Below are 12,802 nucleotides of genomic sequence, written 5' to 3'. Positions count from 1 at the left end.
TAGTTGGTGTTGATTCTCTTGTTTGTTCATCCATTCTTTCCCCCTCTAGGATTTGTGCTATTGCTTAAATGCCAGCACCTGCACTGTATTCTGCTGATTATGAGTTCCCTCAAAGCTTCTGCTTTCTCAGGTCAGTCCATTTTGATTGAATCCTAGCTGTGGGAACATTGATTGCTTGCTTTTATCTTCTGGAATGTTGCCAGCTGAATGGATTTTAGTTCTTTGCTTTCAAATGCTGGTTGTTCAGACTTTAGAGCTTTGGAATGATTCTACTGTTGTTTGTTCCAAGAGAAGCAGGAGGGCTATTATGACTAAACAGTGTTAATGAGTTGTCCTGGTTGCAAGGAGGCCTCCTACTGGTCATTTGGTCACATTTGTCACCTGCAATTACTTGGAAGCCACCCCGATACTGAGAAAATCTGAGAAAGAATGACTAGAAATGGGGCAAGACTTTGTAGGGATTATTCTGTGGATGTTCAGTTGGAATGAGTGGGACATGGCCAAGTACTGTGCTCACTGTGCACTTCCAAATGGCTATGAATTCTTTTCTAATGTAGCAGTAGACACCTCACATATTACACTTTCAGTTTTTAGTCTATGGCAGTATCCGATAAACTGTCCTTTATTGATCTATCATTCTGACTTGCCGAACCCTGTTGAGATTCCCTTATTTGGAATTCCAAAATCTTACATACTCCACAGTCTAAAATTAACCACATGGATGGCTGAGATAGTAACACTTTTGCTTTCTAAAGTTTCAAGATATACACACTTGTTACAAACAAAATTATTTAAATATTGTATAGAAAATTACCTTAGGGCTATGTTTTTAAGATATATGTGAAACATAAATGAATTTCATGTTTAGACTTGGGTCACATCTCAGAGATCTCATTATGTAGCTGCACATATTCCAAAATCTGAAAAACCTCCAAAATACTTCTGGTCCTAATTTTGGATAAAATAGACTCAATCTGTATCTAATCTGTCTAGCTCAGTAATGCATACACTGCTTGGCAGTCACCCAGAGATCTTTGAGCCCCACCTGGAGATGCTGGAGACTGACTTTGGGTCAAAGCTTGGAATCTCACTTTAATTACTTACCAGTACAATTACAAATTTACTATTTTAATAACAGCACCTATTTTCTCTCTCATTGTCCAAAAGTAACTGAACTAGTTACTTCTAAGGTTGTTTGTTTTTTAATCACAGAACTGGGGGACATAGAAACTGTGGTACATGCACTGGTAACCTCATGACTTGACTTCTGTAATGTGCTCTGCATGGAGCTATCCTTGTGCCTAGTCTGGAAACTTCAACTGGTTCAAAATATGGCAGCCAGTTAATCACCGGCACAGCTAGAGGTGACCATATAACTCCCTTTTTAAAATCTTTTCACTGGCTGCCTATTAGTTTCCGTGCACAGTACAAGGTTTTGGTTATGATCTTTAAAGCCCTTCATGGCTTGAGTCTAACCTATTTGCGGGATTACCTTCTTTCATATAATTCACCCCGCACACTTAGGTTTTCTGGGGAAAATTTACTGCAACCAATAAAACCTAGGTTGGTCACAGTCACCTGGAGGACCTTCTCATCTGCTGCTCCCAAACTATGGAATGGTCTGCCAGAAGAGACCTGCAACATTATCATTCTTGACAGTTTCAAAAAAGCTGTCAAGATGATTTTCTTCTGACAGGCATTTCCTGGATAGCCCACTTGGTCTCCCATGGATATGAATTATTACATAGAACACTCCAAACTGCCCACCTCCATGCAGCGTATTGTTTCAATTGTTTTAACTGTTCTGATTGTTTTAATGGTATTTTATTATGGTATTGTGTTGAGAGGAAAGGAATAATAGGATGTATTTTATAATGTATATTTTATATTGTATTCTATTGCTGTTGTAAGCCGCCACAATCCTGTGGGAGAAGTTGGATAAAAATAAATTATTATACCCTTCCAATTCACGGGGGATCCGTTCCAGACCCCCTCCCCCAGCAAATTTGTAATATCGCTAATTTTGGAGCCCCATTGATTACAATCGGGATGCGCTCCTGCGTGTGGTGCTGTGCATGCACCTAAGGCATGCAAGCCATTATGTCTCTTCTGTCTTGCCATCCAGAAAGACCAAGAGGCATGAATGGCAAGACCACAAATTGGGAGGGATAACTGTATATGAGTTGTAGTTGTATCTTTAATGTACTACAGTGTTTTTCATGCAAGAGAGAAGGTTTTTTTTTCTTCTAGTTTATACTTGTTCCACAATCTAGGATTATTAAAGGGGCTGTCCCTTATTTGAGGGCCAGGAAGCTTGACCTTTCTGTCTTTTAATATATGGGATGTGTCCCTATTTGATGTTTCAAAAGTTTTTCCTTTTATATAAACTAAAGGAGATACCCAAAAATCCAGTATTTTGGGGTGCGGTCCCTTCACAAAGACAGAAATATGTTCATCATGTAATTCATGGTTGTGGATAATGTGCAAATTTTACAAAGAAATACATGGCTGAAATCAATACTTCCATTTGGTATTCAGGTAGAATACAAACTTGTTAATAGCTGCTTTCTGACTGTCAACCCTGCATGCCATGAATTGCCTCTTAGGCCCTATACAGACAGCTAAAATAAAGCTGCTTCAGGTCACTTTGGAAGTATGGGCCTTAAATGGGGTGGCTCCAAGATGCCCCATCGGCGCCACCTGTTTTGGCCCAAAGTCTATGATAGCTTACACTACAATGTCTTTGGCTCATTTAGGCCAAAATAAAGCTGCTACATGTCACTTCGGAGGCATGCTTTTTAAATGACACATGCATCTTAAGAGGTCAGAAGCTACCCCAAAGCTGCGCTCCAGTCCTTAGGACTGGAGCGTGGCTTTGGCGTGGTTTCCAACCTCTTAGGACACATGTATCATTTAAATAGCATACCTCCAAAGTGACTCGAAGCAGCTTTATTTTGGCCTGTCTGTATCAGGTGCTCTTTTGAAAACCTACCAACACAAATCACATCAGTTGAGAAAACAACTTTCAGGCATTCTCTTGTCTCTGTCTCTGTGATAATTTTTTCTATCACTATGTGTTCTCAATGGACAGATGTTGTAGTTGCAATACCTGAAACTTATTGTTTATTCCTCCAAAATAAGTTATTTTTCTCATTAGGAATCCTATTGTATTTATTTCTAATCCCCTGAGTCAACCTTTGCAGGTAGTTATCAAGAACTTCACACTGATCTTTCTTCACTCATTATGTATCTCTTGAGTGGTGGTAAATAGAGCTCAGAGGCAATCAATGGCATCAGTATTATTAGCTTTGGTGATAAAAAATATTCACTGAGGGAATGAGACATGTGTTTCTAATTTGTTAATGAACCCAGGTGACAGCTTAATAGAGCTGCAGTTTTTACACTGGAGGTAAGTCACACAGTTGGGTACTTTGTGGTTCACTGAATATGGAAACTTCACACACTGGTTTACAGCAATACTTCAAATAAAGGCTGTGTGTTGCACTGTGTGTGTTTACTACAGTGAAAGCTCATATAAATAAGAGTTATTGATTTAATTTCAAATATACTCCATCGTCTTACAACAGGAAACATATTCCTTACCTCCCAGTAGTGTTGCCCCTAGGTGGTTCAGATATTCCTTTCCATCCATTAATATTGAAAACATTTTTACTCTAACCTTTCCCTATTGGGCTATTTGGGAGGATAGGTTGATTTGTCAGCATCTGTGTTCTACCAGCTAGTCTGTTCATCCTCAACCAGTGCAGCTATTAATAGATTACAAAGATATTTGAGATTCAGATCCTAGTCGTGTTCCATTTTTCACTTATTGAAGCTCATCCTCTGTCCTGCAGTTATTCTAGCTCTTAAACACCTCATTTATTCTCTTAATGAATCATCCAATTTTATCCATCTTTTGAAACTTTGTTGTTGTTGTTGTTGTTGTAAAAAGTATATTTCTTCTATTTACACATTTAAGAAGACAGTCAGAGAGCAGGTTCTTCCACCAACCCTTGTTGTGCTCATCAGATGTCATTTACAGCAAAATCTCGGAAGATTGCCCACATATGTTAAAACAACTGACACTTATTTGGGTTGTCTTTAAGATCATTTTTGGAGCTAGTGTTCCATGTGCAAAGCATTGAACAGTTAATATTGCAGGGAAATTAGCATTAAAAAAAAAGAATTAGCCCTCCCATCCTTCTTTTACAGAGGCAGCTCCTAAAGGTTTTGCCAAGAAAGGTCACTACTCACAAGTCCTGCACTAATTACTTCTTTCTTTCTCTTTTCAATCTGCTTTTGGAGTGGAAATTTGGTTGCTGGGTCACCTCCCTTGGCTTGCTGCTGTAAAAGTATGTGGCTTGTGGGTGGGTCTTCAAACCGCAGTTAAGGATGATCAGAGCAAACTGGGTCTTTCTTTCTCTCTTTCAGAGGCGGGTTACAGACGGGCAAAAAGGGATGTACTCATGACGTCATGAAGGTAGAGCCTTCAGACGGGCTTTCCCTGAATGCCGTCATGAACACGCCCCCCGCACGCCCCAAGCGGGAAGAAGCGGCATTAAAAAGGTGCTGCTTTTTTCCGCTTCTTTTTGATTTGCGGCGTACGTGCGCATCTCCGTATGTAAGCTGCTGCACCGGTACGTCAGAATTGCTACGCCGCAAATATAAGTTGCCGGTTTAAAAGCTCCGTGTCAGCTGCGTCGCATAATGGGTCGGGGTCCGGGACATGCGTGGTTTGCAGTCAAGCTTAAATTGCAACGTCCGCTGCCATGCAGCTGTGGAAGCTGCGGCACAGCTGCGGCGCATTTTAAGCCTCGTAACCCTAACCCTAGAGCCACTTGTGCGCATGCGTTGCTAGAATCGCGGGAAGTTGTAAGTTTTGCCGGCGGATGTTTTGGTTGTAGAAAGTGATAAGGGAAAGTTTGGGATTTAAAGTGACCCCCTACACACATTCCTGCGCCATTTTCACCTGGGAACGGGCACAGTTCGGCTGCTCCTGGCACAGCTGTGTGGCGGCTCCCCTTTGCCACCAGGCAGGATGGCTCAGCCATCCACCAGCACCCCGAAAAAAGGCAGGGGGACGTCTTGGTCTCATACTGAGACGGCTGACCTCATAGCTATATGGTCCCAGCCAAACATTTTGCAGAAACTGGAGCAGTCCTACCTGAATGCTGACACATATCGAGAAGTGGAAGAAGCCATGAAAGTCAAGGGCCACAACAGAACCTTGGAGGAGTGTCGCCGAAAATGCAAGTCGCTGAAATCTCAATACAAACAATACAGAGATGCCCTGGCTAAAGGTACTACAAAGGGCGCCCCCCCGCCCTTTTACAAGGAGCTGCATGCTTTCATCAAAAGTGATGGAAGCATCAGACCCCACAGACTAGCCACCAGTGGGGAGCGCGTGAGGGTCCCGGCGGGCCAGCCAGCCAGAGCCGAGCCTGTGGTGGTGGAGGAGGAGCAGGAGCAGACCCCGGAGCTTGAATGTGCCCAAGACCTTTTGATGCCTCGTCAGGGTAAGATGTGCCAGGGCCCCTGGGGGGAAGGCAGGGGGGAATGGGACAAGGGGAAGATGTGGCCCCAGGGTAGGCACAGGCCAGAGATGACCCTTGTCCCTTGTCATATAGGTGAGGAGCAGGAGGAGGAGGAGGAGGAGGAACACCCCGACTCAGGTGATTCCTCCAGCAGCCAGAGATTTCTGGACCCCCGTGCCGTGCTCAGACGAATGTCTGCTGAGGCTGGGAGCTCCAGAAGGAGACCACCATCTCGTGCTGGATCCTCTTCCACGACCAGCAGCTACCGTGACCGTTCACCTCTCTCTCGGGCCAGTGCACCCGCCAGCGATGGCAGTGAGACCGAAGAGAGTATGCAAGGTAAACCTTATATTTTTGTTTATAAATGCATGGCTCAACTGCGCAATTGTGGCATGTCTCATTCACTGCTTACTGTGCTGGTATGTTTGCAAGGTTGCTGTGCAAGTAGGATTGTGAGTGTCCCTGGCATGGTCATGTCCTGCATGTGTCCCACATTCCTAAGGCACCCCTCCCTTGCATGTAAATCTGTCCTTTCCCAACGCCCTTAGTTTGAAGCTCCACCCTTTGCCACAGCTTTGAGTGAGAGTTCCTGCATGGCAGAATGGGGTTGGTCTAGATGAACCTCAGGGTCTCTGCTAACTGTAGGCTTCTATGACTCTCTGCTTGTATGTCCCATAGTAGGAGGACGAACTGAAGCAGAACAAGAAGAAGAAGGAGAAGGAGAACCTCCTGCAGCTAATCCCATAGCTGCCATGTCAGCAGAGGAGCGCCTTGCCACCAAGAAGAAAAGGGTCCGTCCGTCAGCAGCTACTAGAACTGTGGCAGCTGTGGATGTGCTCAAGGTTTGCTCAGAAGAGAAAATGACAGCACTGATGCAGCAGGGGCAGCGGGCCTGTGATGAAAGGGAGAGGAGCAGACAGTCCCGCAGGGAGCTCATGGAAAGGGCACTGGAAGTTCAACTGAGGGGCGTTCAGAACCAGGAGACAGCACTAGAGAGGTCAGACCAACATCATGAGACCACAGTCCAGGAGCAGAGGCGACTCAACACCAGCATGGAAGCGCAGACTGTTCTGATGGGGCAAATGCTGGAGGTCATGAGGGGAGGGCAGGGTGGCCCGAGACGCAGAAGGGTACGTAGGGAGCAGGGTGGAAGAGGCAGGGCTGCTGTCCCCAGGGTCGTGGAGGAAGGGGTTGAGCAGCAGGAGCCCCCAGCAAGAGGTGGAAGAGGCAGGGCTGCTGTCCCCAGGGTCGTGGAGGAAGAAGTAGGGCCACAGGAGCCCCCAGCAAGAGCAGTCCCTCCAGCTGAGGAGCAGGCAGTTGCCATGGAGGTGGAACCGGCTCAGCAGCCTCTGGCTGGCCCATCCTCCAGCCTCTTCAGTCAGTCAGTGGCAGTCCCACCGCCCACACCCCGCCCCCAAAGGCAAAGGGCAACTAGAGGGGGCCTGGGCCTGGGATCAAGGGGCAGGGAGCACTGAAAAGGCACTAGGTCCCATGATGTCCCATAAAGACATCATTTCGCCTCCCAGGGCATGTGTTCCCTCCCAGCCCATCTACCCTATTCTACCCTTCCTGTTCTCTCCTCCCACCATGCCTGGCTCACTGGTCCCCAAACCAGCAATCTCCAAACTCTGTCCTCCCAGGCGTTTGGACTTCATCTCCCAGAATCCCCAGCCACCTTGCCCTGTGGTCTGGGATTCTGGGACATGAAGTCCAAATGCCTGGGAGGACAGAGTTTGGAGATTGCTACCTCACACCACTCCTGCTTAGCTTTAGACTGCACAGTTGCGCCTAAGCTATCTCATTCACACTCACAGCCACACCGCCGCAGTTGCGCATAATTAACCACACAATTTTTTTTTTAAAAATAAACTTTTTTATTAACAATAACAATAAATTTTCACTATGTACATATATACAAAAGGAAGGGGGAGGGTGAAGGGGGGTGGTGAAGGGGGGATGGCAGAGGGGGCAGGGAAGGGAAGCTGCTTCAGGGAGGGGGAGGAGGCGGTGGGGCGGGCAGCCGGCGGAGGAGTTCCTGGAGAGTCTCCTCCATGGAGGAGACTTTCTCTGCCAGCTTGTCCACCTTTGCTTCGAGAGCAGCGAACCTCCTCTCCGTCCGGTTCTCTGTGGGGGGAAAAGAAAGAAGATGGTTAGGGTCAGCCTGTGGAGCCCATCACCCACTCCCACAGGCAGGGTTTCTGGGTGCCCCCGCTCCCTTCCCTGGGTTCACCACTACACTTACCTTGCTGCCGGGCTTGGAGGACACGATCCAGGGCACTGGCATCGAGGGCCAAGTGCCCTGGCTGTCCTGGCAGGCGGCGGCTCGGCCCAGGCTCCTCTTCCTGCGCGACGGCGGCAGCAGCAAGGACATGAAGCCCTGCAAAAGGGGAAGGAAAGGCCCAAGTTACCATGCTGGCATGGCAGATAAGGGCACAAGTGTCGTGGGGGCTGCAGGCAGGCAACCCCCACCCCTCACCCTGGGGACCTACCTTCCGCCAGAGGAGCCTGCTCTGGCTGCGGAGGGGCCACAGCAGCTGGTCCTGGCTGTGGCCCACCCTCGGGGACATCCTCGTCCCCCGAGGATGGTGGAGAGGGCGACCTGGCAGGGTGCCCTCCCTCCCTCCGCCTCCGCCTCGGCCGCACGCCTGCAGAAGGGAAGAGGAGGGATGGCATTGGCACCATGCAGGAAGGAGAGGAGGGCAAGGGAAGGGTCAAGGAGGGGAGGACAGGGCATGGCAAGAGCTCTGACTTACCTGGAGGACGGCGATCTTCCGGTCTGGGCCGATCTCCCCTGATCCACAGGTCCTTCAGCCGCGAGAAGAATGGTGGCTGCCTGTCAACCGGGGGCGCCTCTCCGAAATCCTCAAGGGTTTCGAAGAACGCTGCCTTCAGAGTTTTAAATTTAACTCTACATTGGTGCAGCGTTCTTTGAAACCCTCGGTTTCGGAGGGCACGAGATGCCTCGAGGAAATGCCCCCGGTTGGGCTTGTTGGTGCTGGCCATCACCCTCCTCGCGGCTGCCTGTGGCATCAGGGAGTCCAGGAGGATCCCGACCTCTTCATCGGTCCAGTAGGCGATTCGGACCGGGACCCTCCTGCGTGGCTCTGCCATGTTGATCGCCGTCCTGGGGTCTTTCACAGTTGCGCACGGGTATATATGGGCACCTGTGGCTCAGGGCCGTTAGGCCAAGGTGGTCCTAGGCCAATGAAAGCTCTCAGAGGAGCAGTTTGAATCTCTCCCCCAATAGATGCCCTCTGAGTACCCCATTGATACATTCAAATGGGCCATTAGGAAAGCTTGAATTTGAGGGAGATTGATACATTGTCAAAGGGGCAATTGGCAGTTGGAGCTGATGTATCTTTTTCACCCAGGAAAACAGGCGCCAGGAGACCTTTTGTGTGTGTGTGTTTGTGTGTGTCCCCCTCAGGCACGTGGCAAAACATGCCCACAGCACAGATCAGGAATGATAGGCAGACTCAAACTGTGGATAATGGGATACATTTATTCATGTGCTTATGCTATTACAGAACAATGCACTCTGACATCACAGATGATGGCACAGGAGCCATCCTTCAGATTCTCCTTGTCAGGAAAAAATCTGCCAGGGCATCCCTCACAGCCTCCCCTGCTGCCTTCTTGGCATTCTCTTCATCCCTTGTGATTGGTGCCGGGGCGGGCAGCACAAAACGGCGCCTATATCGCATGCCCTCATCCAGGACCCTGCCCTTGGTCTCACAGATGTTGTGCAGAATGACACATGATACCAGGATGGGCACCACGTTCTCCTCTACCACCAGGAGTGGGGCAGTGAGACAGCGCCATCTCGCCTTCAATCTGCCAAACGATCTTTCCACGGCCCCCCTGACGCGATTCAACTTCTTGTTGAAGATCTTCTGTCTGGGAGTGCGTGGGGTCTTAAAGGGTGTCATGAGCCATTTCCGAATGGGGTAGGCAGAGTCAGCCAGTATCAGGGGCCCGATCTGCTGGCCTCTGATGTTGATGCTGGGGTTCCCTTGCACATAGATGCCAGCCTCCATGGCCTCGTAGATGAGAGAATTCCGTGCCACCCTGGCATCGTGTGCTGACCCATGCCACCCGAGCTCCACGTCCACGAATCTTCCTGTGTGGTCACATGTCCCTTGCAGGATGACAGAATAGGAGCCCTTTCTGTTGACATAGGCATTCCTCAGCCCCAAGGGTGGTATGATCAGGCAGTGGCACCCGTCCATGAGGCCAACCACTTGTGGAAAGCCGCGGCGACCAAAGGCATCCATAATCTGTGGGGGAAAGGAAGGGAGAGAAACAGAGGAATTGAGATGACAACTCTTTTACACATGCGCAACTGCACCATAGCAAGAACAGCAAATGTACAGTGAGGGGGTGACACTTGACACAGAATACCACAGGGCTGCCAAAGATTAAAGGGAAGGTGGTGTGGCTGTCCCTACCTCACGTGCGTTCCCCAGGTACACGGTCCTTGACAGCAGCAGCTTCTCCATGGCCAGGGCAAACTCCACCACGATCTCCCCCACGGTGGCAACGCCAGTCCCAAACAGCGCTGCCGTCACAATATAGGTGGATTTGTGTGCCAGTGAAAAGACACCAATGGCCACTCTCTTCTCCACCGGGATGGCTTTCCTCATCACTGTGTCTGCCTTCTCCAGTTCTGGGCGCAGGATGCCCACAAGCCTGTGGAAGAGGGCACGGGGCATTCGGAAGAAATGCCTCCATTGCTCGTCAGACCATATGGTTGAGACAAAGTTGTCCCACAAGTCGTGCGATGCAGGGACCTGCCAGCATCGGCGGAGACGTGCCACTCTGGCCAGGGCCATGGCACCGCCAACAGTAGCCATATGAAGCGCTATGGCAGCCGCTGCCGTTCGCTGTTCTGTGCCATCATCATCATCACTGCTGCTGTCATCCAAGTCTACAGCTGTCATGGTGGTGGATGATGGGACCTCCATTGCAGTGGCAATGGAGGCGGAGGGGGCAGAGGAGGCAGGGAAGACGGCGGTGGCAGCGGCGACAGCTGTGGCTGTGCATTGCAGCTTCATTAAGACCACAGGGAACAAAGGAGAGGAGGCATCCATGATGCCAGTGGTGGCACTCGCAATGCGCAAGCGGGCAAGGATGCCAACACCAGCTGATCACCAGCTGGCAGGAGGCCACCTTTGTTCTTGGGCAGGGCGGGGAAAAAAGTTTAAAGGGACCTGGGCCCTTTAACGGTGCACATGCGCACTTTGCAGTTGGGAAAAGGGAACTTGCCGGCTGCTGGCTGACTGCCGCAGCTGCGCACTTCTCATGCGGCAAAAGAAAAAAAAAAGCCGCGGTTTGCGCCGCCCGTGCGGAAGCTGCTTCTCTTTTTGCAGCGTCCTCCGAGGCGGCCGTATGAAAGCTCCGGGTCCGAAATGGACCCAGGTGGGGCGTCTTCACTGCCCCCCGTGTGGAAGCTCCAACACCTGAAGCACGCCCCCGGGGCGGGCCGTCTGGAGGCTCCGTATTGAGCTGAATACACATCCAAGACGTCTTTCCCTGCCCGTCTGTAGCCCGCCATATATTTCCTCTCTTATATTCCTTCTAGTTTTCTATCTCTGTTTTCTCTCTATGCCTAGCAATTGCTACTGGGGTTGCCTCCCCTGTCTTTGTGAATGATGGGCTGTCCTTTGCAGGGACTGATAGGAAGAATGCCCTTAGCCTTGCAAACCTGATAAAGATGGCTTTAAACTAACACAAGAGGTGGGAAGACCAGACCTAACAAGGAATTCAAGGGCTAGGGACAAGAATACAAAGGAGGGGAAAAAATTGGAAATTAGGGAGATATAGTACCCATAGGTGCCGATAAAATAAACTTGAAATACCATTACCAGATGGCAAGTATGATCTGACTGAAATATATCATTTCACATTTAACTTGTTCCAAAGGAACATACACATCAGAAAAGGATGAGGGAATCTTATTAAGTGAAGAGAATGTATACATTAGTACAGAAAATCATGACTGTGAGAATGGAGAGCCTACTGGCAGCATTTGGACTAAAACAAGAGTGTACTATACAAGAGTATATTACTGTGGCAGGAAACAATGGTCTACACATCCTACCAGAAGACATGGCACTTTCTTTGGACTTAGTATGAAGTGTTCACCTAAACAAGCCACAATAGTTATTAGATGATTTCAGCTATCCTTTTCTTGACATCTGCTGAAAGTTTAACTCTGCTAAGAAATAAATATCCCATAAATATTGAACTTGTACTAATGAAAATGTTATATCTCAGAAGGTGGAAGATGGGGGAAAGGGGGATTGATATCCTTGTTTTAATCCTAATCAACAGAGAAAAATTTGTTGATGTAGTAAAAATAACAGGTATCATGGGGGAAAGTGAACATGTCATATTGGAATTCATGTTAGTGAGAGATGTGAAAACTGAGTTTAATTGGACAAGCTTTATGAAAGACCATTTCAAAATATCCAGTGGAACTTCATAGGAATCTATGCCACTGAATCGTAAAACTGGGGAGGGGGGGAGCAAGTTCAAGAGGATGGGAAATTCTAAGTGTTGAAATATTGAAAGCACCATTGCAAATTGTTCTCATTAGAAGGAGAAATGGGGAACATTTGAAGAAGCCAGTGTGACTTCACAGGGGGTTCTTAAATGTGTGGAGTTTCAGAAGAGCCATAATTATGAGGAGGAGAGAAAGACATGCAACAAAGGATGGGAACAAATGTGTACCTCAAATCTGGAAGTCCTAGAATGATAAAGTCCACTATGGGATGAACGGAGGATTGCTGAAAAGAATAAAAAAATGACCTTCTCATTTGAGGAAGTAGACTCAAGTCTACAGATGCTTATTATGCAGCACATCTGTCTGTCTGTCTGTCTGTCTGTCTGTCTGTCTGTCTGTCTGCCTGCCTGCCTGCCTGCCTGCCTGCCTGCCTGCCTGCATAGGCCAAATAAAACATCTTCCCCCATCCTCTCAGCAGAAAGAATTGATGACGCATAACCCAAACTCTGGTTGTGGTAAACTACAATCTGAGGGCATTTAGAAAATAATGTATGGTTTATTGGGAGTCAGAGGTTTTGTTTGCTTGTTTGCTTGTTTTTGGGTTTTTTAAGAATAGCTCTTGCTAATCCAAACTTATCTTTTAGGTTTTTGTATGGCATTACAAGTTTGATAGATCATGGGAACAACGCTTCTCCTAATGTATTTGGTGAGGAAGGCTAATGTTAGATTGATAACTCATCTCTTTTAAAACCATGGAAGTTTC

At 48.2% G+C, this 12,802-nt stretch overlaps 3 protein-coding genes across 5 annotated transcripts; 1 reads left to right on the top strand and 2 right to left on the bottom strand.

The window, feature by feature from the left end:
- Nucleotides 1-4,507: 4,507 nt before the first annotated feature.
- On the top strand, nt 4,508-7,374 carry LOC149318640 (uncharacterized). Of its 2 annotated transcripts, XM_089507842.1 has the most exons (3): nt 4,508-5,516; nt 5,628-5,873; nt 6,213-7,374. In XM_089507842.1, the coding sequence occupies exons 1-3, from the start codon at nt 5,039-5,041 to the stop codon at nt 7,007-7,009; spliced, it is 1,521 nt and encodes a 506-aa protein (XP_089363968.1). In that variant the 5' UTR covers nt 4,508-5,038; the 3' UTR covers nt 7,010-7,374. The 2 variants fall into 2 exon arrangements, with proteins under 2 accessions (XP_089363968.1, XP_089363967.1); XM_089507841.1 differs by having other exon boundaries at nt 4,508-5,873.
- A 75-nt stretch (nt 7,375-7,449) lies between these two features.
- Nucleotides 7,450-8,699, bottom strand: LOC149318639 (uncharacterized). Of its 2 annotated transcripts, XM_089507840.1 has the most exons (4): nt 8,288-8,699; nt 8,024-8,179; nt 7,777-7,911; nt 7,450-7,658 (listed from the first exon to the last, which is right to left on the bottom strand). In XM_089507840.1, the coding sequence occupies exons 1-4, from the start codon at nt 8,643-8,645 to the stop codon at nt 7,522-7,524; spliced, it is 786 nt and encodes a 261-aa protein (XP_089363966.1). In that variant the 5' UTR covers nt 8,646-8,699; the 3' UTR covers nt 7,450-7,521. The 2 variants fall into 2 exon arrangements, with proteins under 2 accessions (XP_089363966.1, XP_089363965.1); XM_089507839.1 differs by having other exon boundaries at nt 8,024-8,699.
- A 483-nt stretch (nt 8,700-9,182) lies between these two features.
- LOC149318638 (uncharacterized) lies at nt 9,183-10,992 on the bottom strand. The gene is made up of 3 exons (XM_089508341.1): nt 9,983-10,992; nt 9,299-9,811; nt 9,183-9,188 (listed from the first exon to the last, which is right to left on the bottom strand). Exons 1-3 carry the CDS (start codon nt 10,622-10,624, stop codon nt 9,183-9,185), a joined length of 1,161 nt encoding a protein of 386 aa, XP_089364467.1. The 5' UTR covers nt 10,625-10,992.
- Between the last annotated feature and the right edge of the window lie 1,810 nt (nt 10,993-12,802).

The sequence above is a fragment of the Sceloporus occidentalis genome, unplaced genomic scaffold, assembly GCF_023333645.1.
Source record: "Sceloporus occidentalis isolate IW3139 unplaced genomic scaffold, rSceOcc1.0.p SCAF_2, whole genome shotgun sequence".
Classification (NCBI taxonomy): Eukaryota; Metazoa; Chordata; class Lepidosauria; order Squamata; family Phrynosomatidae; genus Sceloporus; species Sceloporus occidentalis.
This window is presented reverse-complemented; position numbering and strand designations above follow the sequence as displayed.

Bases quoted from the DNA above. Each gene is read 5' to 3' on its own strand.
- LOC149318640 (XM_089507841.1), top strand. From the start codon at position 5,039: ATGGCTCAGCCATCCACCAGCACCCCGAAAAAAGGCAGGGGGACGTCT. The intron at 5,874-6,212 runs GTAAACCTTATA...TATGTCCCATAG, and splicing joins GACCGAAGAGAGTATGCAAG to TAGGAGGACGAACTGAAGCA.
- LOC149318639 (XM_089507839.1), bottom strand. From the start codon at position 8,645: ATGGCAGAGCCACGCAGGAGGGTCCCGGTCCGAATCGCCTACTGGACC. The intron at 7,912-8,023 runs GTAGGTCCCCAG...CCCCTTTTGCAG, and splicing joins GCAGGCTCCTCTGGCGGAAG to GGCTTCATGTCCTTGCTGCT. The intron at 7,659-7,776 runs GTAAGTGTAGTG...TTCCCCCCACAG, and splicing joins CCTCCAAGCCCGGCAGCAAG to AGAACCGGACGGAGAGGAGG.
- LOC149318638 (XM_089508341.1), bottom strand. From the start codon at position 10,624: ATGGATGCCTCCTCTCCTTTGTTCCCTGTGGTCTTAATGAAGCTGCAA. The intron at 9,812-9,982 runs GTAGGGACAGCC...TTTCCCCCACAG, and splicing joins ACCTGGGGAACGCACGTGAG to ATTATGGATGCCTTTGGTCG.